General features: G+C 41.4%; 1 protein-coding gene across 4 annotated transcripts in view; it reads left to right on the top strand.

Annotated features, from left to right (window-relative positions):
* Positions 1-812: 812 nt before the first annotated feature.
* The window catches only part of AP3D1 (adaptor related protein complex 3 subunit delta 1), a 46200-nt gene continuing 21232 nt past the window's right edge, over positions 813-25780 (top strand). For 3 of the 4 annotated variants that reach the window (XM_042794437.1, XM_042794439.1, XM_042794440.1), the window contains exons 1-10: positions 814-1202; positions 15891-15986; positions 16678-16758; positions 17456-17536; positions 19463-19570; positions 19920-20049; positions 21400-21539; positions 21803-21876; positions 23722-23771; positions 25417-25466. In XM_042794437.1, the coding sequence (XP_042650371.1) occupies positions 1107-1202; positions 15891-15986; positions 16678-16758; positions 17456-17536; positions 19463-19570; positions 19920-20049; positions 21400-21539; positions 21803-21876; positions 23722-23771; positions 25417-25466 (906 nt within the window). In that variant the 5' untranslated portion in view covers positions 814-1106. Of the gene's footprint in view, positions 1203-15890; positions 15987-16677; positions 16759-17455; positions 17537-19462; positions 19571-19919; positions 20050-21399; positions 21540-21802; positions 21877-23721; positions 23772-25416; positions 25467-25780 lie in introns of all 4 variants that reach the window. The other variant, XM_042794438.1, reaches the window with a different exon arrangement.

Raw genomic sequence — 25780 nt, forward strand, 5'->3', positions numbered from 1 at the left:
GCTCTGGAGATGAAGGTGGGGTGGGAAAGCAACTTCTCTACATTTTCTTTTCTCTCTCTGTTCCACGGCACCACCCACCCGCAGTGGGACACGTCACCCCCCGGCAGACACATGTACAGGGATGATGCGGGTGTTTGGCACGTGGGGAGGACGAGCTGTGGCCGTAGGGAAGCTGAACCGCTGCCCACTCCGTGCCCACAAGCCTGGTGCTACCCACGAGGCTCCGGGTCTGCCCGGCCATCACCCACCACCCGCCACTGTCACCCATCGCCCATCATGGCTCTGCCACGCTGGCACTTGTCACGAATGGGTGGCTGCACTTATGCGGCAACCCAAGCCGCCACGAGCGTTAGGGACTGTGAGTGGCCGTGGAGGTAGGCGCTTGCTCCCCGTGGGGGGTGGCGGTAGCCGGTGCCCGGGCCGCGGCAGCCTGTGGAACTGCGTCCCCACGACGGCCAAAATCTGGCTTCATCAGTTGTGCGGCCGTTTAACGACACCCGCGGGCACGAGGGAGAGGCCGGAGCTCCGCAGGGGCCCCGCGGCAGCCCTCCCCACGGAGCGCCCCGGCCCCACGCGTGTTCCCGCCGCCCAGCACACCCGCCCTACCCCCACCCCCCCCCACCCCCCCCCGCCACGTGGGACCCGCGGGGGGCGGGGCTCCTGGGGGGCGGGGCTAGCGGCGGGCGTGACGCGGCGGACCGTAGGGCCGCGGGGGTGGGCGTGGCCAGCGCGGAATGGGCGGGGCAGGAGGGAGGCGAGGCAGACGCGGGAGGCGTGGCGAGGCGGCGGGGGGTGGGGCCGGGCCCTCAGCTGACCGGCCGCCATTTTGTCAGGCGCTGGGAGGCCGAGCGGAGCCCGGAGTTGGGGTTTGCGGCCGCCGGGGCCGCCCCTGCCCGCCGCCCGCCGCCGCGCCGGGGCCGAGGCCGAGCACCGTCCGCGCCCCAGCCCCCCCCCCTCCCGCCTCCCCGCCCGGGATGTGAGCGGCCCCGGGCCCGCTGGTCTCCCCCGGCACTAGCGGTAGCAGCAGCCGCGGCGGCCCCCACGGCTGGGCCCGGCCCCTCAGCCCCAGCGCAGGCCCCGCGGCCCGGCCCGGCCCCGCCGCCGCCATGGCGCTGAAGATGGTGAAGGGCAGCATCGACCGCATGTTTGATAAGAATTTGCAGGACCTGGTGCGCGGAATCCGCAACCACAAGGAGGACGAGGTGAGCGGACCTGGCCCCCAGCCGCGGAGGGGCTGCCGGCTTCCCTCGGCGGGTCCCGGCGTGGCCGGCTCCCCTTCGCTCCAGCCTGCGCCTCCCGCATCCCTCCGTGCTGGCTGTCACCCGTTTCCCGGTCAGGTCCTGCCACTCCAGGCGATCAGGGAGGGTGGGAGCTTGCCTCCACCCCGCTCCCCGCAGGGAAGACTGCGCCGAGCCCAGAACCAGCTGGGTGTCTTGGCCACCTTGGAAAGGGGATGTTGTTTTGGGGAAGGTGGAAGCAGGAATCAAAAGGAGGAAGATGACACTGGGGTGTAGGCTGAAAGGGAAAGACTGTGGGAGAACAGGAAAGCATTAGAGGAGCAGTGAGTTGAGAAGGAGGATAAGGGAGGGTCGTGCTTGGTACTCACTTTGCCATTTAGTGTGTTATTGTGCTGTTGAGATCCCTGATACATGTATATGTATACTTAAAATAGAGGAATTCCTTCCTATTCCACTACAGTCAACTACTGTAGTCAACTATATATTCTTTGTTGTGAAACTGGTAGACAGGAAAGCTGAGTTCTCTCATAATTCATCTTTCAGATGGTTCGTGTTGTATACCTCCTGATTAAAATGTATTTTCTTGTTTTAAAGCTTTTGTAGGTAGAAAGCAATTATATGTGTTGGCCAGTTATTCTCTCTTGTATTAGAGGCACGTGATCAGGAAATTAGTATAGGTGAAATAATTAGTCATCAAGAACATGTTATGTGAGACTTTCCACATTGAAGTGTCACATGTTAATTGGGAAGTAACAGACACAAAGGATGTAATTTATGTTCATCTTCAAGTAAGTAGTCATGGCCTTAAAAGCTTTCTTATGAATGATCTAACAGTTGTGCTTTGCTGGGATATCAGTGAGTTGCTCTGGAGTATCTGGAAAAGTTGTAAGCATGTAACTAAATTAAATGCTTAATTTGGAAAACTATGGTCTTCATTACTGATGCTGCTGGACTAAAGCACAAAATACAACTCCCAAAACCACTTGAATGTTCAAATGGCTCTTAAAACCGCTCTGCGCAGGCCAAGGTGTTATCTGTTAGTGATGATACCTGGGAAACCTATATTTTTATTTTAATATGTGTTAAATTTATGGGTATTGATTTGGTGACAGAGGAAGACAGTGCTACTATGAAGTGTACAGTGCCCTGCAAAACACGGGAAACTACAATGAGGAGTGGAACCAGCATGTTTATGTGGATACTTAATGTGGTATACTCAAAGCTGGAAGAGGTAAACGGTTACTTCAATGGAGCACTTGCCCATAGCACACTTAGGGCCAGTTTGTATGTTATGCTGCTTTTAGTAAATATGCTTTATTATTTTGTACATAGGACAGAAAATATTTCATAAAGTGTTAAACCTCTGAGGATCTCCCTGATGAAGGTCCAGGCTGGTCCAAGCCTTTGTGGCATCAGTTCTCTTTGAGGAAGACTGAACATACTGTTCTTATTTATAAAATACTTTTGTGACAAATACCAGCTTTTTCAGGACTTCATGAAGAGCACAGGTGCTGTTACACAGTCAGGATTAACAAGTTCCTGTGCATCATAAGCCATACTGGGTTTGTTCTCAGTCAGTGACAAGAAATAGTTAACATGCATTGGCTTTGATCTCCTCTGGAGTTAGGAAAAAACACTCCTCAGAATTTTGTAGGGCTCTGTATATATGAAGGAAGTTGTTATACAGGTATGCACACTTGAGGATTCAGATCAAAACAAGTGTGTTATCTCCTCCTGTAAGTAAGAAGCTGATGTCAATTACAATTGGACTGTAGCATGACAGTATTTTAAATGATAGTAGCTCCTTAGTTTGAAATACAAGTTGTGAGATTTTAAAATAGGTAACTGTAGGGACAGTTCCTTTTTATATCCTCACGTGCACAGCAAAAAATTAAAACCTAACTTTAAGGATGTGTTCAGCTGATCAGTAGACATTGCACTGATGAAATGTGTATCTTCTGTAGTATAGACTGTTTCAGAATCCTTCAAGGATTTTGCTTAATTACACAGAGTGGCTGCAAACAGCACAGGACTGTTCCTTTTTCTAGCTCAGCTAGCTGAAGAGGGCTATAAACCTTCTTCTATTAAGATGGTGGGCATTGATTCAGTGCTTCCCAGGCAATGGTCATGGACGTTTGCTAATTTTCAGGTAATGTTACAAAATCAGGATGGTATTTTAGAGGAAGTAGCTGCAAAAAAATTCTTCCTCCTTTTCCTACAATGCTTCCATTGTTCATTGCATCTATTAAATGTTGCTTCAGTACTGAATGTAGTTGTTCAACCAACATCTGTGTGTCTCAAGATAAGTGTCTGAGCTTAAGACACACACTCTGTCTTATTCAGAAGAGCAAATTTGTTTAAAACGAACAGCAGTGTGCTTTGGTGGCAAGGATATTAGCTGTTGATCTCAGCTCAACAAGAGTTACTCTATGAAAGTGATGTCTCTGGAAAGGAGGTAATGTCGTTGTTAAATAAAAATGACACGGAAAGAAATGAAGACATGATTATTACCTTGACTTTGGATTTAGTTAAGCTTTTTGTAGAAGGTTAATTTCTATCATAAGTGTTGGTTCTTATCTTTTGAATTTAATCATAGGGAATTTCTGCCATCACTTTTTCTCTCATCTTTCTGGGCAGTCTCTCCTGGTAGATATGAGATAGTAAGATTTATTCCTTTCCAATTCGTCTGCAGGTACAATCACAAGTGAATGTATCTGGTATTTCACTGGCGCACGGAGGATGTGTGTGTAGCACGGGATGGTTGTCGCCTTGGTTCAGACATGGGTTTCTCAATACAGCTTTTTCAAGAGACCTGCTGCACTCCTGCTTGATGATTATAAGTTCATCCTGTATTGCTGGGACTCTTAAGTACATACCCCAAGGCTTGTTTTGAAGTAAATGGAGCACCATGAGCTCTTTTTCAATAAATTCTAAGTGTCCTCCTCAGCTCACTAGAGGAACTGAGAGGGTACTGGAGACTGCCTGGCGCTTTAGCTCGCATCCTTGCTGTAGAGTGCTTAATTACCTGTCAGAGGTCATTTTAATTACAATTTCTCATCTGTATCCAAAGCTGACCTATTTATTTTGTGTTTAAAACACTGAAACTGAAGTGATGGTCTTCTGTAAAGATGAGAGGTAAGGGATAGGAGTTAGTTAACATACTTTCCTGTGCAGACATACTGTCTATTTTCCAGTCTTCTAGGGAAAACTGGAGCTGCATCATCTTCTTGCAAAGTAAACGCAAGTGTGGAAAGAATGAGGTAGTGTAACAGCATTAGATCTTTTCCTAGTTTGACGTGCTGTGTTTGCTTTTCAAGGCTCTGTACAGGTGTTTTAATCCTTGTGGTGGTTCCCAGTGCCAGCTCAAAGTTTGAGGGAAAACCAAACCTGCAAGACTTGATCCTCTTCCATTCTCCCCTGATCTTTACTTCTAATATCTCATTCTCTCTTTCATTTGGGAAATGATTCCTCTTGATAGTGGAAGCAGTTAGTCTTTTACCTGTTATTAGGTGGTTTTGTACCCTGTGGAATAACTTCTCCCACGTTCTGCCTACTTTCTATAGATATGTTACAGAGGAGGCTCAAGAGGGGAGTGGCTTGTACCATAGGCTGTTAAAAGTAGAACAGATTTTTTCCTAGATATTCCAAACTGTTTAGGGGTGTTCTCCTGAGTGTGAAATAAAGGAGGGGATAATCCTTTTATTACCTATTTGGTTCTTGCACAGTGTTTTGCATTTGTAGTGAAGAAGTTTGTGGGTCCCAACAAGGAAGCTACTGTCAGGTGCTATGGTGAGAGGTTGCCTTACAAAACTGAGATGATAAAAAAACAGAAACAGAGATGTTAAATGACTGGTGCTTTGTCCTGTTCAGACCATAGCCCTCTGTGTTTCAAGTGCATTTGATTTACTGGAGGACACTTAAAGAGCGAGAAGGGGTTAAAAAAAGTCCTGCAGAAAATGTCTGCACACTTCTCTCATAACTTGAGAAATCGTCTCCCTCTTCCTCAGAAAATCTGCTGCTTGTGTGCCAGGATTAGCACTTCACATTTTTGGTAATCGATACTTTCAGGAAAAAGCATATTAAAAAATTCACATTTTCCCATGTGTAGTATTTGGTGATAAGTATCTTGTTGCTTGTTTACATTTAAGAAGTAGTTTTGTACAGAAGCAAGTTGGAAGAACAAAAGGAGCAGTCAGGGTTTACGGTTGGAAAAAATAATTTCAGTGGATATATAATGCTAAATGAGAGGCGTGTTGAGTGTTCATGCTGCAGAATATGTGTTTCACTGTCTAAAGACAGGGTTTACTGTATCCTCACTTCTTAGTGACTGTTACCTAAGGACAGTGGACTTGCATTGTTAAAAAATCCTTTTCCTTTAAATATAGGACTGCTGCGCTTGAGTGCACACTTCCAGTTACTTCTCTGACATGTTTTCAGATGCAATGATGGTGTAAGGAGTTTTGAAGAATCTTTTAACACCACAAACATCTTCTGGGCGCAGCCTGTCATTGAGGCTGAAGACCATCTAATGCTGTGGTCTTTGATGGCTTGGCCTCTAGCCACTACTGGAATATTAACATCTAGTGGTAGAAGATACGGGATAGAACACAGTCGGGGAATTTTGAGGAATGCTAAAAAGCTTGCTGGTACCCAAAACTGAAAAAACAGCCCAACTGGTAGGCAATGTGCAGTTCATTGATGACAGACAGCTCTTTCAGTCACTGATGCTTGATCAGTTACTGCTTGTCATATGTGTGTTAATATCTTTGAAGGGAGCTCATTATTCCACCCACTTTCGAGTGGATCTAGAATTGCTATTGTTAATTCTTTGAGCATGTGAATCATTGGAAAAGACAAAGTCAGAAATAGAAACAATACACAGAAGAGGGTTGGATAAGGACCTCACACCAACTGGTAACAGAGCAGACTAGTAGTGGCCTCCAAGGTAGCAAGGACCAGTGTAACAGTGTCCCTGCCTTACCTGCCATGTCATGGAAAATAAAGGGCCTGGAGCCATGGAACACGAGCCAAGATGTGGGCTTTTTCTTGTGTGATTACAAGCAGAGAGCAGCTGAGGCTTTGCATTAGTGCTGCCTTTCATTAGCTTCTTGCTTTCTGCTTTGTTAAATATTACTTAATTGGCTGTGGCATAAGTGGGGCTAATATCTTTGTTCCTGGTCCAGATCCTTTTGTAGCTGACTCTTCTGAGAGTTTGAAATGCTTCAGACAGATTGCTTTCTTAACGTATGTGTAAGTAAAAATTCTGCCTAGGCAGGTCTGGGGGAGAGGAAGAGCTTTCTGGTACCTCATCTGCAAAATGGAGTGGCCCATATGCTCTATCTTTTGTGAGGCCAGTGGAAGAATGGCCAGAAAAATCAAAGTAGAATAAAGATAGTAACTACATTTCTGTACTGTCATCATCTTCAGAGAGTTGTTTATTTGATGCTTTTTGATGCAGCTCTCGCTGTCCCAGTGGTGAGTGTGGAAGATGGGGCCTTTTGTGATTTCCTCTGTCGTCAGTTCCACAGTCACTGAAAAACCTCTTCCTCTGCAATGTGGGTTAGTGAATATATTTGCTGTACAAAGACTACCTTTAGTTTTTTCACTTAGAAATGGTCTTTGGTAGCATGTCCTGTTTCTGATGTGATGTGAAGAGCTGTAAGGGAGGCATTAAATGCCATGCATCAGAAAGACCAAGTCATGGGACCAGTTACAAAGATGCATTTTTGTTCCGTAAGTTATTAAAAAACCTGATTGTTCATGCTGAAATACAGAAATGCTTCATAATCTGAAGGGGAATCTGCTTAAATCCAGATGGCAGGAAGTATAAAGATATTTGAATAAGATAAAATGTGCAAAAAAATAACATGGCTAGTGGTATCATTGTTAGTTCATAAAGGCGGTTGAGTGCTTTTTTTAAATAAGAAGCATACATTCAAAATAACTGGCAATATTTACGAGTCCTGTTGAATACTAAAATGTAACTGAGCGTGAAAAAGTGTTTGATTCATACCAGGTTACCTTCTCAGTCACTGGCCAGTAGACTGATAAAATGGCGTTTGTAGACCATGTAGTTGAGTGCTGTTTTTTGTATTAGCAGTTTCCTTTATATTGTTGTTTATTTGATGATGTAGGTGTTCAAACCTGTTAGCTTTTGCTGAGAGATTGATATGTTAAAAGGTAAAGGGAAATAGGCATCAATGTGGGTGTGTTGAAACTTTCTTCCGGCAGGCTCAATCTTCATGGCAAATTCAGGCTGCATAAAATATCTCACTTTAGCTATCACGGTGTGACTAAGCTTCAACCTTGAGGAATGTAAGTTTGTTTAGAGCAAGTGGTATGATTGTACAGCAGGGAGTAGGTGAGCAAATTTACTTTAATTACACAAATACTTGTACTGAATTTAAGAAGTCAGTGATGGCCACGATCCATTGTTTCCTTCATTGTCCTTCTTTTCCATAACTGAGAAGTACTTATATAGCTTTGCATAAATCAGTTTTATATCTTCGTAATATTTTCAGTGCAGTGTTACACGTTTATATTGTATGAATACATCATTAAGCATCTTTTTTGGTGATGTTTCCCTCTGAACTATTTCCAGTCAACTGAGTCTTGGAAACAATAGCTACTTGAGTTCCTTAGAAGGAAGTGACTATTGCCTATGCATACAACAAAACGTGTGCTTGTAATGAAGCCTACCTTTATTGAAAACTGAAATTATGCACACAAATATGTGTGAAACTAGGAAATTAAAAAATCTATTGTACAAGTACTTGCACAGCTTTATGCATAGTAATATAAAGATAAAAGTTTGAGTACATCTTGTGTTTGCAGAGATAAGCAGTTTTATCTGACGCATCTTTCTGGTCTTAAAAGTTGTCTGCTCAGGTATGATTTAGACAGCACAGGCCCATGAGGATTGTTTAATTGCTGTTCAATTAAATTAACAAATACTGTGATCAGACTGGAGATGTTTATGTTAAGGGACTGATCAGACTGAAGATACATTAAGGGACGTATCTAGAGTCTTGCTGATGATACATCCTTACTAGTTTATGCTGGACTGTTTTCATGGAATCAGACTGGTTTGAGTTGGAAGGGACCTCAAAGCCCCCCCAGTGGCACCCCCTGCCCCGGGCAGGGCCCCCTTCCCCCAGCCCAGGGGGCTCCCAGCCCCGTCCAACCTGGCCTTGAACCCTTCCAGGGAGGGGGCAGCCACAGCTGCTCTGGGCACCCTGGGCCAGCGCCTCACCCCCCCCACAGGGAAGAATTTCTGCCTTAGATCTCATCTAAATCTGCCCTCTGCCAGTTTAAAACCGCCCCCCCTCATCCTACCCCCACCCCCCTGACCCAGAGTCCCCCCCCACCTCTCCTGCCCCCCCTTTAAGCCCTGGGAGGCCGCTCGAAGGTCCCCCCGGAGCCTTCTCTTCTCCAGGCTGAACCCCCCCAACTCTCTCAGCCCGGCCCCCCAGGGGAGCTGCTCCAGCCCCCCCAGCATCTCCGTGGCCTCCTCTGGCCCCGCTCGAGCAGCTCCGGGTCCTTCTGCTGTTGGGGGCCCCCGAGCTGGCCCCAGCACTGCGGGGGGGTCTCCCCAGAGCGGAGCAGAGGGGGAGAATCCCCTCCCTGGCCCTGCTGCCCCCCCTGCTCTGGCTGCAGCCCAGGGCACGGGGCGGTTCTGGGCTGTGAGCGCACGGTGCTGGCTCATGTGGAGCTTCTTGTCAACCAGCACCCCCCAGTCCTTCTCCTCAGGGCTCCTCTCAATCCATTCTCCACCCAGCCCAGACCCATGTTTTGGGTTTTGCTGTCTTAATAGCCACTTAATTGTTGGCAACTCAGACTAGACTTCCTGGGGAGGTGGTCCAGAATGGTTTGTGTAGCTGTGCTGCAGATTCCAGCATAGGTGCTCTTTCATGTGAAATATTTTAATTGTCTTTGGGTAAACCGCCAAAAAGGTGCTCTCCATGGGAAACTACCATGACAGCCTGGTGCTCGGAGAGATGCTGCTGGTGCTGCAGTACTCACCGTGTCTGGGTGCGTGTGTTGTCCCAGGTCTCTCTTGGAATCACTTTGGACAAGCAGCTGCAACTCTACATCGGTTTCTTTTATGAAAGTCAGTCCTCCTGTGCTACGTACCTGTTCGGAAGATGATACGTGTTTTTCTACAGTGCCTGGTGACACTGTGGTTCTTTGTTTGGGTTGTTTACTCTCTGCTCTGAAACTGGTAGTTGTATGCTACTTGCTTAGTATCTCTGAATTTTTAAAACTAGGTTCAAAGGTTTTTATTGCTTTATGAATCAGTTTAGGGTAGATGGATGCATCATGCCGAATTTCAGTAGGTATGTATAATTTCAGTGAACATTAAGAAAAGAAAAAAGTATAAATAGACTTTTTGCATTCCTTTATCAGTGTCATTTGGCCAGGGAGTCTTGCTATTTCACTTTGGTTGTAATAAGCAAGGGGGTAGTGGATAATGCATCGTGTTCCTAATAAATAATATAGGAGAAGGCTGCTGCAAATGAAATGACAAAGGTTCACCTTCATGCCTCCAGTGTTTATCACTGATAAGAACAGTACGTTGGTCTGGGATCTTAAAGCTACCTACAAAATTAGTGAATAAATCCCTGGAAAGCTAGGTAGCAAAGGCAAACTAAGACATGTTAAAACCCATATAGCAATACTGGTCATCAACAGCTGAGTGAAAGACAACTGGCTTTTTCAAGATGTCTTTCAAGTTATAACATGTTGTCTCAGCTGTTTATTGCCTCTGACTACCCTCTGGACCATTTTATTTTGGCTGCTGCAAACCTGCTTTAAATGAGTGCTGTGCAGTTTCTCAGTTACTGTTTGTATTATGCTACATGCATATCTACTTTGCTTGGTTTATGGTTTTAGTGAAGTTAGTTTTGAGATGGATACTGATGGAGACATGTGCCTTGGAATTATGTTTCTATCCAGCCATGGAGTAGTCTTAACAAAAGATCCTGTTACTTAACTCAAATAATGTTTCATATAGTACTTAAATAATTTTTTTAGTTATGTATGGCAGAAGTGAATATCTAATATGCTTAACATCTAATATGCTTATCTGTAACGCTGTGTCCAAGTGAGTGGAAAGCAGCACCTTTTGCTTTTTTATGCTCTTGTCTGTTACTGCAGTTGATTTATTCTCTGCTGTCGTGGTACGGTGCTTGTGTTTCAGCTACAATTATAGGTGTATAAATTCTGTTTGGCTAGGTCAGTGGTGTTTGTTGATGTGAAGTACTACTTTTGGGGGTTTTGGTATAAGCCCAGCAAGTGAGACATATTTCTTTCCATTCTTCTTCCTAAGCTAGGAGTTGGCAGTTGATCCTCGCTGTGCTTGTAACAGGATCTTCTGCTTGATGCACAAATAAATTTGAAAGTTGCTTCGTCTCCACAAGGTGTCTGTGGTGTAACTGCCTTTTGTGTTAAGCATCATGGTCATGTCACATGGCTCACACCCCACAGGTAGTATTTCTTAAGAATGTATAAAAAAAAAGAATGGGCAGTTGTTGCTGGTTTTCTGGAAGTTGGAGCAGTGGGCATTTTCTGCTCATGTGAGATTGTCATGTGCTTGCATACAATGTGATTTCATGGAGATCAGTGGCAAGCATATGTCTCAGTGCTACAAAAAAAGATCCTATAGTTCCTAAACCAAAAGAAATGTCATATTCTGTCCCTATCTGTTACTTACTTTTATATTCTACGTATTCCAAACTTTTTCTGTTTTAGAATGGTGTAGTTAGATGTTTATAGCAGGTTCTCTCTTGCTTCTTGTGGTGTTCACCGTTAATAATTTTTTCCTTAAAACACTGTATTTAACCCTAAGAGTGCAAGAGAAGTAGGGACTAATTCACTGACATTTTGCTGTTTCATCTGGGTGGAGAGCACTTTGCTGTTGCAGTGACAGGTTTGAATCTCAAATCAGCTGCAGCAGATCCAGTGGACTGAGGCTGGATCCTGACAAGGACTTTGGTGGAGGATGCAGCTATATTTGGTTTGCTGGACAATAACTCCAAGCGGTAAGAGTGTGAGTTTGCCTTCTCTTGGTTTCAGAAGGTGGTGTATGGTTGAGATAAGAGTACAGCTTCTTTAAGACTATTGGAAATGAACAGCTTTCATGATTAAATTTAATGTAAAGGTTCTGCAGTGATATTCATTCTAATCGTTAGTGTCTTCTCATCAGCATATGAAAATACAGCATAGAGAGTCATGTTGCCTACAAATGTAATTGTTGTTCAGTTAGATTAGTGGTTTTCCCAGTTTGTTCACATATTGCTTGAAAAAACCTAGTCTTTTGTGAACATCTCTGAAATTGTGAGCAAACTCCAAGTTCTGTCTTGGCTGGAGCTTGGAATAAAACTTTCGTGTTTTTCTAAGTTAATTCAAAAAACATGTTTTGGGAAAAGAAAAATCATATAAACTGTCATTTTGGCTTCTTACCATGACCCACTTTTCCTTCCCTGTCTCCCTCCCTCCATTTCAAAAGGATTGTGTCTTTGATTTGTGATACCTTCATTCTTATTTTAGCCACTCGCATTCATTTAAATGCACGTATTTTCTAGGTGAAGTCTTGGAATTCTGGAAGAATTTGAGCTTATTATAAAAATTAGCTTGTGTATTTTGTTAATGGATATAAAATGCTTACTGCATCTGTTTGGTGGAATATATTAAGAAATGGCAGTTATGACTTTGTACTGTATTCACAGCTTTGAGTAATTACTGCTAACATCTGCATACTTTACTTGGGTTTTAGCTGCGCTGCTCTGAGTGTGTTTCTGTAATCTTCCTCCTTTTGAGGGATATGAGAGAGAAAACAATCACCCAACTGGTTGCTATAGCATTTCATTAAGGAGCCTCTTCCACTGATTTGGGAAAGGCTCCTTTCCCACTTGGCAGCCTAGCACGAATAAAAGAGCTCCCCTCAGCTCTTTTCCCTGTGTTATCATATGCCCTTCAGCTTTTGACTGCAGCCAGGCAGCTTTGCCGGGATTGCCATCATTCTGAGGGTGTTCTTTCGCTTAATGGCTCTGCTTGTTCCCAGCTACAGCAGGAATGAAAGGATCCCTTATAATTGCCTTGCTTGCTCAAAGCAGCCTGGCCGGGAATGTCCAAAGGTCTATAAATATTGTCTTAGGAGGGCTTCTCAACTGACCAGCAAAATGTGAGCGAGTGAATAGTATCCCAGGAAGACTTCAAATAAGTGTGTGATGGAATTAGTAAGCAATTAATAGTTAAGAGATATATTGGTATTATAATGAATACTGTGAGCATAAATGAACTCTGAAGTATTTTCCTTTTGCATTGCTTTCTTCATGGGATCTCAAAAGCATTTAAGTAAAAACCGAGCCAGTTATATATTGGGAAATATTTCTTCTTAATTGCCACACAAGAAAATGGCTGTATTAGAGGGATTTATCAAAAAACTATTAGTGAATCAGAGCTTGGAAGAATACTCAGGTTTTGTCCTGTTTCGGTATATAAAGGGTTTTTCCTGCAAATATTTAGGCCTTGCTGAGAGACTGCTGTATTTTCTTCATTGCATCAGGTGGTGGTTCTCCCTTTTACTGCCTAGTTTGACTCCATTGAACAGCTTGCCAGCTGTACTGTGGGGCCTGAGGGTATCGGTCTGCATGAAAATGCCTCGGTGCCACCTCCTGTCCAGGGCTTTGCAGAAGTCAGTGATTCCACTAAAGATCTGCCCACGCCTGCTTGTTTCCTTCGTATTTATGCAGATGTTAAATGTGGTAGCGAATCTGGCTAGGGTGTGGTGGTTGGGTTTCAGATTTAAGTGGGAGACTAAATAGATCGGTTTTCTTCATATTGCTCATTCATGACAGTGCTACTCCAGAGATTAACAAAAAGTAAATACCTGCTGATCCTTTAAAGCTTTCTATATATAGGGCTGTTCATTCCTTGTAGTCTTTTAGGATTTGAAGTACAGCTATTTTGGAAGGACTTCTTTCTGCTCTTCAAAATCCCTTATTTTAGTTTCAGATCTGATTCTGATTTCTGTCACATACTTTTCCAGAAGATGCTCATTATGTTAGGCTAACTAGTAGACAGGCATTTGCCTGAAGGCTGCTGGGGCCATTGAGTGTGGCTAGTGATGTGGGAGCCTGTGTTTGGCTGGGCTGGGCTGTACATACTGAACTTTCCTGTACTCTTCCCCCCACAGGTCACACAGTGGTTTGCACTCAACTCCCAAGAGGTCACCAGGAATCTTCTGCTAATGTTTAAATAGCTTGGGGACAGATGTTGTGGGAAAATACAATAATGCTTTCCTGGTTATGGACATAAAACTTGAGAATGTGCATGTTAGTATTCCGCACTGAGAACCAGTGCTGACCTTGCTGACCAAGATGTGGCAATAAGATAGACACATGAAGGATTCTGTGACACTGTCCCAGTGTGCTCTTATGTGTACATGAAATATTCAAGGCCAGGTACAATGTATTTGTAGATCAGTTTCCTGCTGTGTAAGTCATTCTTTCAGCATCTCCAATCAAGTGTTTATTTTCTACTACCAAAAGTTGTTTGGTGTTTTTTTTTTTTAGTTTATAGTCAAGAGTTTAAAGTTCCCGTGGGAGCGGTTTGGATCTGAATCACTCTCAGGCAAAGGGTTTAGAATCCCAAATCTGCTTCTGGGAAGAAATCACCTGGACTCTACGTTGCTAAGCACTTGGGGGCAGTGCCATTTCCAGTGTTGGCAGATCCCTTATGTAGAACAGTTGGCTATCTCTGTAGAGGAAAGGGTTGTTTGGTGTTTAGCATGTCTTTCTTTAAACTGAAAATTCTCATTGCAAAGATAGTACTTATGTCCCAAGTACAGGCACTTAGGAATATCTTAAATTTCTTCAAGTAAACTCATTTGCCCTCTTTTTTCTGTCAGACCTTATGAGTTAAGTTATGCTGGAGAGCAGGGCTGCTGTTTGAGGGGCTTCATCAGGCTGCAGGAATGAGTCAGACAGGAGCTCTGTAAAGGTCAACAAAGACTTCTAATAAAAGTCTCAGAAATAACAGATGTGGCTACACCTGAGCTTACCAGTGCCATGGAGGAGCTAGCTTTTATCCCTCTGTAAGTGCAAGGTTTGAGAGAAAATCCAGATAACTTATTCTGCTTCTATGGAACCAGTGAAGCTGGTGGTCCTCTGAATTACATGTATTCACCGTGTGTCCCGATGGTGGATTTGAATTTTGGTATCGCTAAACTCTGAATGATGGCAGTGTAAATTGTCATTACGTGACTGCTGCTTGGAGCATGAAAGCCCTGCATTAAACTTCAGTTGCTACCTTCCCTCACCTGGATCACTGCAGTGTCTCTGCACTACAGACCTTGTATAATTTATTTTTATTGTCACCTGCTATTTATTAAAAATAACTTTCTCTGCTTCTAGCAGCAAACTTCTTTGACTTGAAACATGAGTATTACTCTAGGACATTTGTAAAAGACTAAAGAATAGTTGGGGAAATACACAAAATTTAGTGTAAAGTGGAGAATTGTTAACTAAAGGCTAGCCAGTAGACTTCTATGTTGAAAATATCTTTTTGGTGGAATATAATGGTATTCAAGCAGCATTTTACTTTGAAACTAGGTAATATGTTTCTGATCTGGTTCCTCTGGCAGTTGATTTATTTATATGGAATGGGAAATGCCCTGATGCATGTGTGGCTTTCAAAAGAGAGATTATTCTCGGCATTTAAATTTTCGATGATTTCTGTAGCAGATAACTTTAGTACTTAAATCAAAATTAATTGTGAACTGAAAGAATCTCTGACTGAGCTAACCCCATCTATAAAGTAAAATCTGTACAGACATTTTTGAATTATGCATTTGCCACATCCCTCCCACAAGCACAGACATGATTGTTTGGAAAGAAGTGAAGGACCAATATTTAAATGTAAACATTGTGACATTTGGTGATCTGAATTTCTAGAAATTCACACAAATAACTGTTGCTTATCAAAATGTGTAAAGGGCAAAATGACTCATCTAAGTCGTGATGCAGGGAGGGGGTGTCCCTGCCGTGGTTGGGGGGGATGGCAAGGCTTGCATCCAGCAGTACGTGTACCCCATGAGACCTGTGCCGTGTCCCTCAGGCACGGGCACTGCTCTGGGTGCGCATCTGGAGCATCACCCGTACACAGTGTGCCCAGAAGAAGAGTAACTCATTGTATTTTCATCAGTCACCTTAAATTTGGGGGTTACTAATAGTGTTTGGCATAATTTTTTCTATGTGTGGGTGATCTGTGAGTTTCCATTGAGGTAAGTGACCTAATGTGTGTTCTGGGAACCATGGCACTCTGGTTTTGTGTAGGCTCCTAGGGTACAAGATTTCCATTGAACAACTTTTTTCACAACTCTTCAAAACTAGACCTCTGGACTGAATGGTGTATCTGTGAGGGAGAGGAAGGAGAAAGGAAGCCACTTTTGGTGTACTTTTAGTTTTGTAATAAATTGTGATGTTTCTACATAACAGGTAGTTTCGTTAGAATTAATTGCTTACCTAAATACTCTGTGTGTGAGATTTGGTGCTTGCAAATTATGAGTTCTGCTGCTTTTCCCCACTAACATGCTGGAAATCTACAAAACTGCTAAATGAGCACAATTTTTTGTTTGTTTATTTTCCTCAGGCAAAATACATCTCCCAGTGCATAGATGAGATCAAGCAGGAGCTCAAGCAGGATAACATTGCAGTGAAAGCAAATGCAGTCTGCAAACTTACATATGTAAGTGCCTTGCTGGGATACAATGTAATTGCACCTTTTTTTTTTTCCTTGCTGACTAGGATCTAATCTTCAATCTGAATGCCTGCTTTTCTTAGACTGCAGTTTTTTAGACTGTCGTAAGTGCAGGCTGCAGGTGAAAATGCTCCCACGTATCTGATGTCAGAGGCTGCTCCTTGTGCCGACATTAGTATTGGTACAACTTGATTTTATTGACATAGGTCAGGAAGCTAATCTGATTCAAAACTAATCCAATTTTAAAAAGTTGTTTTCAACTGGATTGTTTCTTAGCACATAGTTGTATAAGCACTTGAAACTAGTGTTTGTTTCTCTTTGCACAGACCTTTGTCAAGGAGGAGAGGAGGGAAATACCGTTAAAAAATATTTTTGTGGTTCTCTTCTCTTTTTTATTTAAAGAGTCCAGAAAACAAAAAAGCCTTCACAATGATGCTTATATAACTGCATATGTATTACCTGGAATTAATGCAAACCATTTAAAACTTGCTTTTGGCGGAACTTTGAGACATCTTTCACTTACTGGGAGTGGTGTAGAATATAACATTACTAATAAACATGATGTCTTACAGTATTATTTTTGGACTCCTGTTACATCTTCAATTTTGTGGAGTATCTTGACCTATTTTCTTGAGTCTCTTATTTCAGAAGTTTGTAATCTTGGCTTCTCTGCTCACAGTTACAGATGCTGGGCTACGACATCAGTTGGGCGGCTTTCAATATTATTGAAGTCATGAGCGCATCGAAGTTTACATTCAAAGTGAGTTCTCTGCTAGGCAGGCTGTTTCATTGCTGTATCTAATGAATGCATTGGTACATCATCTTTTGGTTTGCTTTCTTCAATACATAAAGGAAGTAGATTGTATTGTTTTCTAGTATATGGTTAATACTTGGCCTGCTAGTATAGGCTTTTTCTACCACATAGCTGTCGGTTATCTTCTGTGAAAATATGGGGTATTTTCATGTGAAGACTACCTAAGATTCCTAGTAGCAGGCATATTTTTTTGTAATAGCTTTGTAATTTTTCTTGAAAGGTTCTGTTCATGCTGTATGTTACAGACCTTTTTCACTAGACAGGGTGAAATGTTACTTCACAAGGAATAGTTTTCAAATTGGGCCTTTGTACCTGAAAGTGAGGAGTCCAAACAGACGAAATAAATGTAATGTTCTCCATTTCTCCTACTGACACTTCTACCTTATTTCTAAACCTTCATGGTTATTCAACCTCTGTGTTCTAACAAAGTAGAGACAGTGAGGCTAGTTTTATTATCCTTAAAATAGATTATTATCACTAGAGATGTTACTTGTCTGGGGTTATTCTTTCCTGATATAAACCCCCTTTTCTAGAAAACCCTGTCATGCCTCTTCTGTTCATCTTTTTATTATTGCTTATGAAGCTACTAGTTGTTTATCTAAACAGTCTAATTTTTTTTTTTCCCCTGCTTGCCTTTTTACAGAGAATTGGTTACCTAGCTGCCTCTCAGTGCTTTCATGAAGGAACTGATGTAATTATGTTGACAACTAATCAGATCCGAAAGGTAAGCTTTTAACTCGGGTTCTTAATTTTTTCTTGCACTGTCTCCTTACTTGTATTTTCAAAACTGTACACAGTATTTATCTTTTAGGAATATAAAGATGTTTACTTGATTTTTTTTTTTTTTTGTTTACAATCTTTTTGGTTTACAGTCTACTCTCATTCTCCAAGATGAAGGATTAATTAAATACTTAGGAGCTGTCCATAGACTTTTCTCGTGCTGTCTCATACCAGCTGTGTTAATCACGGTGAATGGTGACAATAACTTTTGTTAATATTGCTAGCCTCTTAGGCAGCCCTTATAAGAATGTAATGGGTAAGAAAAATGTTCCCGTTCCTGAAGTAAAATGAGCAGTCACATGGCTCCGCAAAATTTGTTTGTGAAGGCCTGTTTTCTTCTTATAATAATAGATCAGGCTTTTGGCTTGTTTGTTATCATTGTGTGTAAAAATGGTGAAGAGCGTATGTAAAGTTGTATTCTGTATTAATGTACTGAAGTGTGTTGTATTTTCATAGGGCTTTATCACTTGAATTTTTTCTGAGTTATTGGGTTGCAGGATATTTTCCTATTCTTCAGACTGCAGATATATTTTTAACGCTCTTAAGCTTAATTTTTTTTAAAGTATCACTGCTTTAAAATTTGACCGATCCAGTACAAGATGTGCCTTAATTTTTACCATCTGAGCAGCTAAAATGTCTTACACTTGCTTAAAAAAAGATCAGTGGGATGTTATCCAGTATCTTTCCTAAAGAACTGATTTTCCCTTTACCTTTTAAACTGTTCTGCTCTAACAAGTGCATATTTTGAATAATGTCCCTACATTTTCTTTATTATGGAGATTTTATGATACTGAATTTCAGTCACTTAGTAGGCTATCCCTTTCTTTTTGTGCCTGAGTTTTTATATGAAGACATAAATAAAGATGCTTTTTCATGTTTCATCAGTCTAGCAACTTTGTATTTTAAGGGATTATCAGCTCTCAAAATACAGAATGAATTGCAAAGTTTTGTTTCTCTTTAAGAAGTAGATTTCATTCTTCTTAAAGTAGAATCCAATTTCCTACCACCTGCAAAAGGTTTTAAAAACAGATGCAAATGACACAACCCTGAAGACCTGGTTATGTTTAGCTCTCCTAAAGCAGCCTCTGTGTACACGTGAACCTGGACAGTTAATTCTGGTAGTTCATGTGGGAATACTTTCTGCAGTTCATTTCATATTTTTGTTTCCAAATAACTGCAGTTAAGGAATGATCCTGTGATGCTCTGTATTTGATGAGGTCTGTTTTTATGATCTATACTTGAATGTACTCAGATATTAATATTGTTAAGAGTCTGAAGCTTAGAAATACCTGAAAGACTATGTAGGATACTGACTACAAATAAGTCCAGAGAAACTTGATCGATACAAATGTATTCTACGCCCTAGCTTGTGTTATGTCTGTATGGACTGAAAGTTATGGCACTGCCAGCAGCTTGGAAGGAAAGTAATCTCATTTCTTTAATAGAGAGATTAAGCTAGGAGACTGTTAAGCACTTAAAGACAGTGCCTGTTCCCAGTGAAGTTGATGACAGTCGAGCTTTGACTTAGCAGGGTTAGTATTTAATACTAGTTTTTTAGGATTTTAAACATGTTTGTGATCATGTAATGAATTTTTAGAAATTATTTGCCATTCTTGAAGTACCACCAAGGCACAATATCTCTAATTGCCTTTATGTTGCTGTCATCCGTCTATTGTTTAACTATTAAACCCCAGTCTAGCTATATTCTAGCAGGTGTTGGAAAACATTCCTGTTAATAGTTGATATAAAGATTTCCATGGAGTAGAAGCTCTGCCTCATATCTGTTGAGTAAATAAAATTGGTCTGAGAAAACTGTTTTTCAACATCCTCCACGATCTTAAATTTTTGAGCCTGTTTTTCTTCTTTTTAGGATCTGAGTAGCCCTAACCAATATGATACTGGAGTTGCACTGACTGGCTTGTCCTGTTTTGTTACTCCAGATCTTGCCAGGGACTTGGCAAATGACATCATGACACTGGTGAGTAGATAAGGTTGAAATAACTTTTTCCTGTAATGACACAATGTTAAATTGTTCAAACCTGGTAAATAGCTGTTAAATTTAGAACCGCTACATGTGAAAACTGATGCTTTGTTCTTGTGGGGATTTTGGGGAGCCTTTACAGACCTTAGTTAGCTCAAGAGGATTACCTTTCATATTTCTATTAGTTTTGGTGATAAATGACAGTATGTTGCTCTCCCCTCAAAGCTGAGTTTTTGAAAAATAGTTGAGTCTCCCAGGAAGAAGTCTTGAGACAGTGGAGGGCCTTGAGAAGAACTCTGGAAGCACAAATTTGCCAAGAGCCTAATTGCAATTGTTTCATTAACAGATGTCTCATACAAAGCCTTATATCAGGAAGAAGGCAGTGTTAATCATGTACAAAGTTTTTTTGAAATACCCAGAGTCCCTCCGTCCCGCATTTCCTCGCCTTAAAGAGAAGCTTGAAGATCCTGATCCTGGTGAGTGGATTTTAGTAAAATACTTCTCCAAAACATACAGGCATATGTGCTTTTAGAGCTTGTGGAGAGAACAGATGAAAAATGCTGTAATCATCTTTTGGGTAGTGATTTGCCTGTTTAATAGGTAGATGAGCATATGAGAGTTTTGACAGTTGTTGCCATATTAAAAAGAAATTCTTTAAAATCTCCAATTCTTATTTGAACCCAAAGCTATTAAAACTATATCAGTGGATTAAACCTTAACAGGACAAAGCTATTTAATGATTCCTGGTTCATTATTTACTTAACTTAGCTATTGAAAATATTTCAGTTGATTTCAGGGTCTGGGTTTTTGTTGTTGTTTCCTGTTCTTTTTTACAAAGCTGCAGCTGTTAATGTGCAATGAATGTACTTAAAATAATTTCACATCACTTGTTGTTTGGGGTTTTTTTAATATTTTTAAATTTAAACTTTTAGTCCAGGCTGCTGTTTGGGTCCTTTCGGTACCGTGTCAGTGCAATTCAGCTGCAGCACAGGAAACTTGCAATTGCTCTATATCATATTCACACTTCCACTCTTCCCTCACTGCACTAGAACAACGTACACTTGTTTCCAGAACTGTGTGTGCGATGCAGTTCTGTGATCTCCAGTTGATTTGCCTGTGTGTTCAGAGGGAGAAATTGAATTGCATGTACTAGAGTAATTGGGTGTGGACGTGTAAGATGCATCTTCCAGGGATGGTGGTTTTAAAGAAAGCATAACACCCACACCTCTCAGCTGCAAACAGAGGATGAAAATACCTATTATGTGTTATGGAGGAAAGGACTGCTCTCTACTAGAAAACCCAGGCTATCTAGATGAAAAGATTCCAAACTGAGAACAATCAATTTCAGGGCTGAGCAATTAGAAGGGAATTAACTTGTCCAGTCAGATTATTTAAGGACTCATTATTTTTGTGTTTTATTTAAACGTGTAAATAATACATTTAAAAGGAGCAAGAGTGTTTGGAAACTTTATGGTGGGTAGGTTTATTATTATGTTGTATGTGTCCCACAAACAAGCTCTCTGCAGTATAGGGGGAAGGAGGTGGGCAGTGTCCTGTTATTTCTAATGCTGGAGCCAAAGCAGATACCCAGCTTGCTGACGTATTAAAAAATAGCCAAAATTAAATAGAATCCTTTCTCGGTTTCTTTTTGCATTCTTGTGTTTAGTTCACTACCACATGCCTCAAGGCTGAACTATTACTCTTGGACACAAGTCGGAATCTTGGGCTGCTTTTGTTCTGGGGGTTCTGCACCAGAAACTTCAATTACAATTAAGGCATTGAGATTGCTGCTTTTCCCAATTCTTTTTCCCAATTCTTTTTCCCAGGTGTGCAGTCTGCAGCAGTAAATGTTATTTGTGAGCTGGCTCGACGCAATCCCAAAAACTACCTTTCCCTTGCTCCACTCTTTTTCAAGTTGATGACATCGTCAACGAATAATTGGGTTCTCATTAAAATTATAAAACTGGCAAGTATTCTCGATCTATGTTTACAGGGGGTTCTCATTAAATTACCTTGGGTCCAAAAATAGATTTCTTGCTTGGAGGTATAGTTACCATGAAATCTGAAAAAGAAACTAGGAAACTAGTGTTTGTGAACATAACCAAAGAGAGAAAAAAAATTTTATATAGCTTGATTTAAATATAATGGACTGCAATTTAAATGATGGGGTTAATACTGCTTAAAAGCAGCTATTAAATCACTTTCTTGTCTGCACTTCTTTTTTAATAGTTTGGTGCTCTTACTCCATTAGAACCTAGGCTGGGAAAGAAACTGATTGAGCCCCTGACCAACCTCATCCATAGGTATGTATGACAAATGTTACTTTGTTCATTCAGAATTGGTGAAATGCCCATTAGGTAGGTCAGTAGCTAGATCTGCAGATGTATTTTTAAAGTTTTTCTCGAGTCTCAATATATTGGCTTCAAGTATCAAAAGATAATTACATCAGGACTATTTCTGAAGAACCCAAGTGGGATAAAATACCTTAAATGAAAGTCTTTAGGTGTCTGACTGTCAGCATGAATTTCTCCAAAGCATACATGATTGGAGCAATTTGCTTTCCTTTCACTTCATTTTAAGCCAGAGATGACTGTGGAGAATATATAAAAACTCTGGCTTAAAAAAAGGCTCAGCTATATATTTGCCTCTTCTGTTGACCTACACACACTAGATCCTTGACTTTTTTTGGAAGTGCCTTACCCACCAAAGCAGCATGACAACAAGTATGGTAAAGTTCTTTCTCACACCTTTGTCAGCCCAGGCATGTTTTGGAAGAGGTTCCTTTAATATGTGTTCTAAATATAGATGAGGTAAATCTGAAGTTATTTCCTTGTCCCTTGTTAAAGCTGGTTTGTAGTGTTGTTTTGAATCTAATTCTGACCTGACATTGGAAAGTAGATGTCTTGAAGGGAATACCCATTTTCCCAGTTACGAAAAGGAAGTGTAATCTTATTCATGGGTTGTTAAATTAAAAGGTTATTTTTCTCATCGTATGGCAGAACAGGAAGATAGTTGGGAATGAGCAAATCTTAAATGGTTATCTGTGTAGCCATGAGAGCAGCTCTAGCCAAACAATTTCTGTTCCTCCTCCTAGTTTAACTTTAAGGCTGGTTCGGAGCAGACCAGCCAGCAGCCTTGCATCCAAATACCTAAAGAAGGTTTTTGCGGCAGTGACAGATAGATACAGATTCACCAGAAATACCAGAAAAAGGACAGCAGTTCTTCAATCCTGCCTCTACCTCTTCTCCCCAACTCCCACATTAGTCATTCATTTTATTATTTGTGAGGACTTAATCCTGTTTGGTTTGGTCTTCAGTCATTTTGTATCTCGCATCATTTACGCATAAGGCAAACCACCCTGCCATCTACCACAAAGGGCAGAGGGAGCAAAAATTGTTTTCTTGGTTCTGAGTGTACTGGTCACGTATACGGTATGCTGAGTGACCTTCACGGTGTCGCTTCTGACTGCTGCCCCGAGTTGTTTGCTCATTACCTTTGCAGACCTTGCTTCTGGAGTCTGTTGGTTTGATACTTCTGAGGTTTGCTGTGGTTTCCCTCGTGTGTAAATGAGGATTTTGAATTACTTTGAAATCCTCAGAATTGCACTGTATGTGTATTCAGCTGACAAAAGTTGTCTTGAATTTAAGTCTGGAGGAAATCAGACATTGAAAATTGGGTTGCTCACTTATAGGGATGAGCAAGTGTGTACCTGCACGCCAGAAGAGTCTGCTGTTAGCTCATGACTCGTTTGCTTTGGAGAGAGAGACTGGAGGTTCTCCATCTGCCTGCTTTATAGTGGATTTTTGACCTTGGTCAGAGGATTTAATTTGACCCTTGGACAAGACTGCTTCAGTGCTCTGTAACTGGTACTGAGGCTTTGAGTAACCGCTTTCTTCCTCATTCCTTCTGTTACAGTGCTGTTACTTGCTGCTTCTCTGAGATTTCTTTTTTTTAAACATTCTGTAGCCCTTCTTCCTCCCAACAGTTTTGAAGTGAGAATCACTTAATCTAGTTCGAAGGTATATGGAACAGAATACTGGCAATCTCTCATGTAATTAAAGGTGTTAACTAGCTTCATGATATTGCTGACAGCTCTTCAAAATGTGCCGGTTTTATTCCTTGTTTAAAATACTTGATTTCTGTTTCAGCACCTCAGCCATGTCTCTCTTATATGAATGTGTGAACACAGTAATAGCAGGTGAGAACTGAAATTAGTAACCTAGAAAAAAAACATTATGAACTTTGTCATCAATTAACACCATCTGTAAACCTTTTCTTAACTTAATGTATTTTATAACTGAAATAAGTTGCATGACAAACTTTGATTTGTGTTACTGTGTAACTGTTACTGAAATCCTTTGTTGTCAGTCTGTGAGGTTAAGTTACTACAGTTATGTCGTATTTGCTAAAGTCTGAAACAAAGTGTGAACAATGAGTGTTTATTTATATGCAAGCTCCTAAATGTTGCTAGAACTATGCAATACACCAACAGCAACAGAATTAAAAAAATGCTGATGCTTCATAGAAACTTTGACAAAGTTTCCCTATGTGATGAGGGAACAGACTTATTTTTTAATTCTACAATTTCACAGCTCAAAAACTTAGCATAATTCCTTACAGGACGTGATTGGAATAATTGATTTACAGTTTCCATTTCTGGGGAAGGGATGTGAACTCCATAGTGGGGATGGAGGGAGAAACAAGTGCGGAAAGGGATAACAGTACTCCAGCTCAGCCTCGGCACTTTTCCTATCACAGTGTGGAAGCAGAGGGTTTTTGACATCCAGAGTTTGGCCATAAGCCTGTCTCTTGGTGTTAGTTTGAATAATGATGGAGGAACTTGCTGTACTAGGTCAGTTGAAAGAGGAAAGGGTGATCTGTCACTTTCCTTTCTTCAGGGAAATATGAGATGATATTATGACAGGGGGGAAAATTACACTGAGGTTAATTCCACTGTGGATGAGAGTGCGCTTCATTGAGATACGATAGGATAATTCTGTGGGTCCAAGGGAAATTCAGATACCCAGGACACCTCAAGGACAGTAATGTAAAACTCTCAAATTCAGAAAATTACGTGTGAAGCTGTGTGCCTGCATGAGAGCAGCACCTTGGACCTACCAGCTCTTTGCATGACCCATTATGAAAGCATGCAACATGCCTTCTCTGAAACGTAGCTCTGCAGGATTATGGAGAGCAAAATGCCTCTACACTTACCAGTCACTAAGGTCGGCGTGTGTGACTTGCTCGGAAGGAGTTGGTGTTGGCATGGACATGGACATGCGATATGACAGCAGCAGTTAACAAAGATGAGGCCACCTTTTCTGCTGTGGGGTTGTGTGCTGCCAGAGATTTACAAATGTCCAATATAATCAACAATGGGACCTGATTTGTGCCTCGAGTCTCCTGATTAACATTCCAATCTACTTACATGAAACTCTAGGAACCATTGCTGCATCCCATTACATTAGGGAGGTGCACACTTAAAAATTCGGCTGTACGGTAGCTGATGACATATTTACAGTCTTAACTGCTATGTGAAATCAGTAAAGTAAACCTTAATAAGAGCAAAGTGTAATGAAAAGCAGCTTTGTGGCTGTCCCAGCAGTTCCTAGCTTTATGCTTTTTTTCCCTGCTGTTATTGTCTTAAGGTAGATGAAACTATAGTTTGTGTCACAACCTTCTTTCCTCCCCCCAGACCCAGCAAAAGTCAGAGCAAACAAACAACAAAATCAAGTGGCATCTTTCCTTGAGAGCTGAGCTAGCTGTTGACCTTTAGGTGTTGTGTTGTTGCATTCATTCAGAACACAGAAATACCAACTGAAATTTGTGGTTTTGTATTTCAGTTTTGATCTCTCTGTCCTCTGGGATGCCGAATCACAGTGCTAGCATCCAGGTACAATGCTGGGGTTTGGTGGTGGCTATTTGTTCTATTTTACTGTGTAATACCAAGTGCCATGGAGAAATTGAATTCTGTTTCTGTGCTAAAAGTTTGAAGTAATATCTCCCTGAAGTGTTCTCACTCACATGGCATCCTACAGACTGAAGCATTTCCTATTTAAGTTCTCTGATTTCCTTTGCTCTAAAATGCAGATTCTCACTTAGAGTTTTCTTAGCTCTTATTCAGTTGCTACTATCAATACAATCATACAGAGGTTCCTTTTGTTTTGAAATCTGTTAATGCAACAAGACCCCCTTAACCTAGAGGCC

The sequence above is a fragment of the Tyto alba genome, unplaced genomic scaffold (genome assembly GCF_018691265.1).
Source record: "Tyto alba isolate M040663 unplaced genomic scaffold, T.alba_DEE_v4.0 Super-Scaffold_20000042, whole genome shotgun sequence".
NCBI lineage: Eukaryota > Metazoa > Chordata > Aves > Strigiformes > Tytonidae > Tyto > Tyto alba.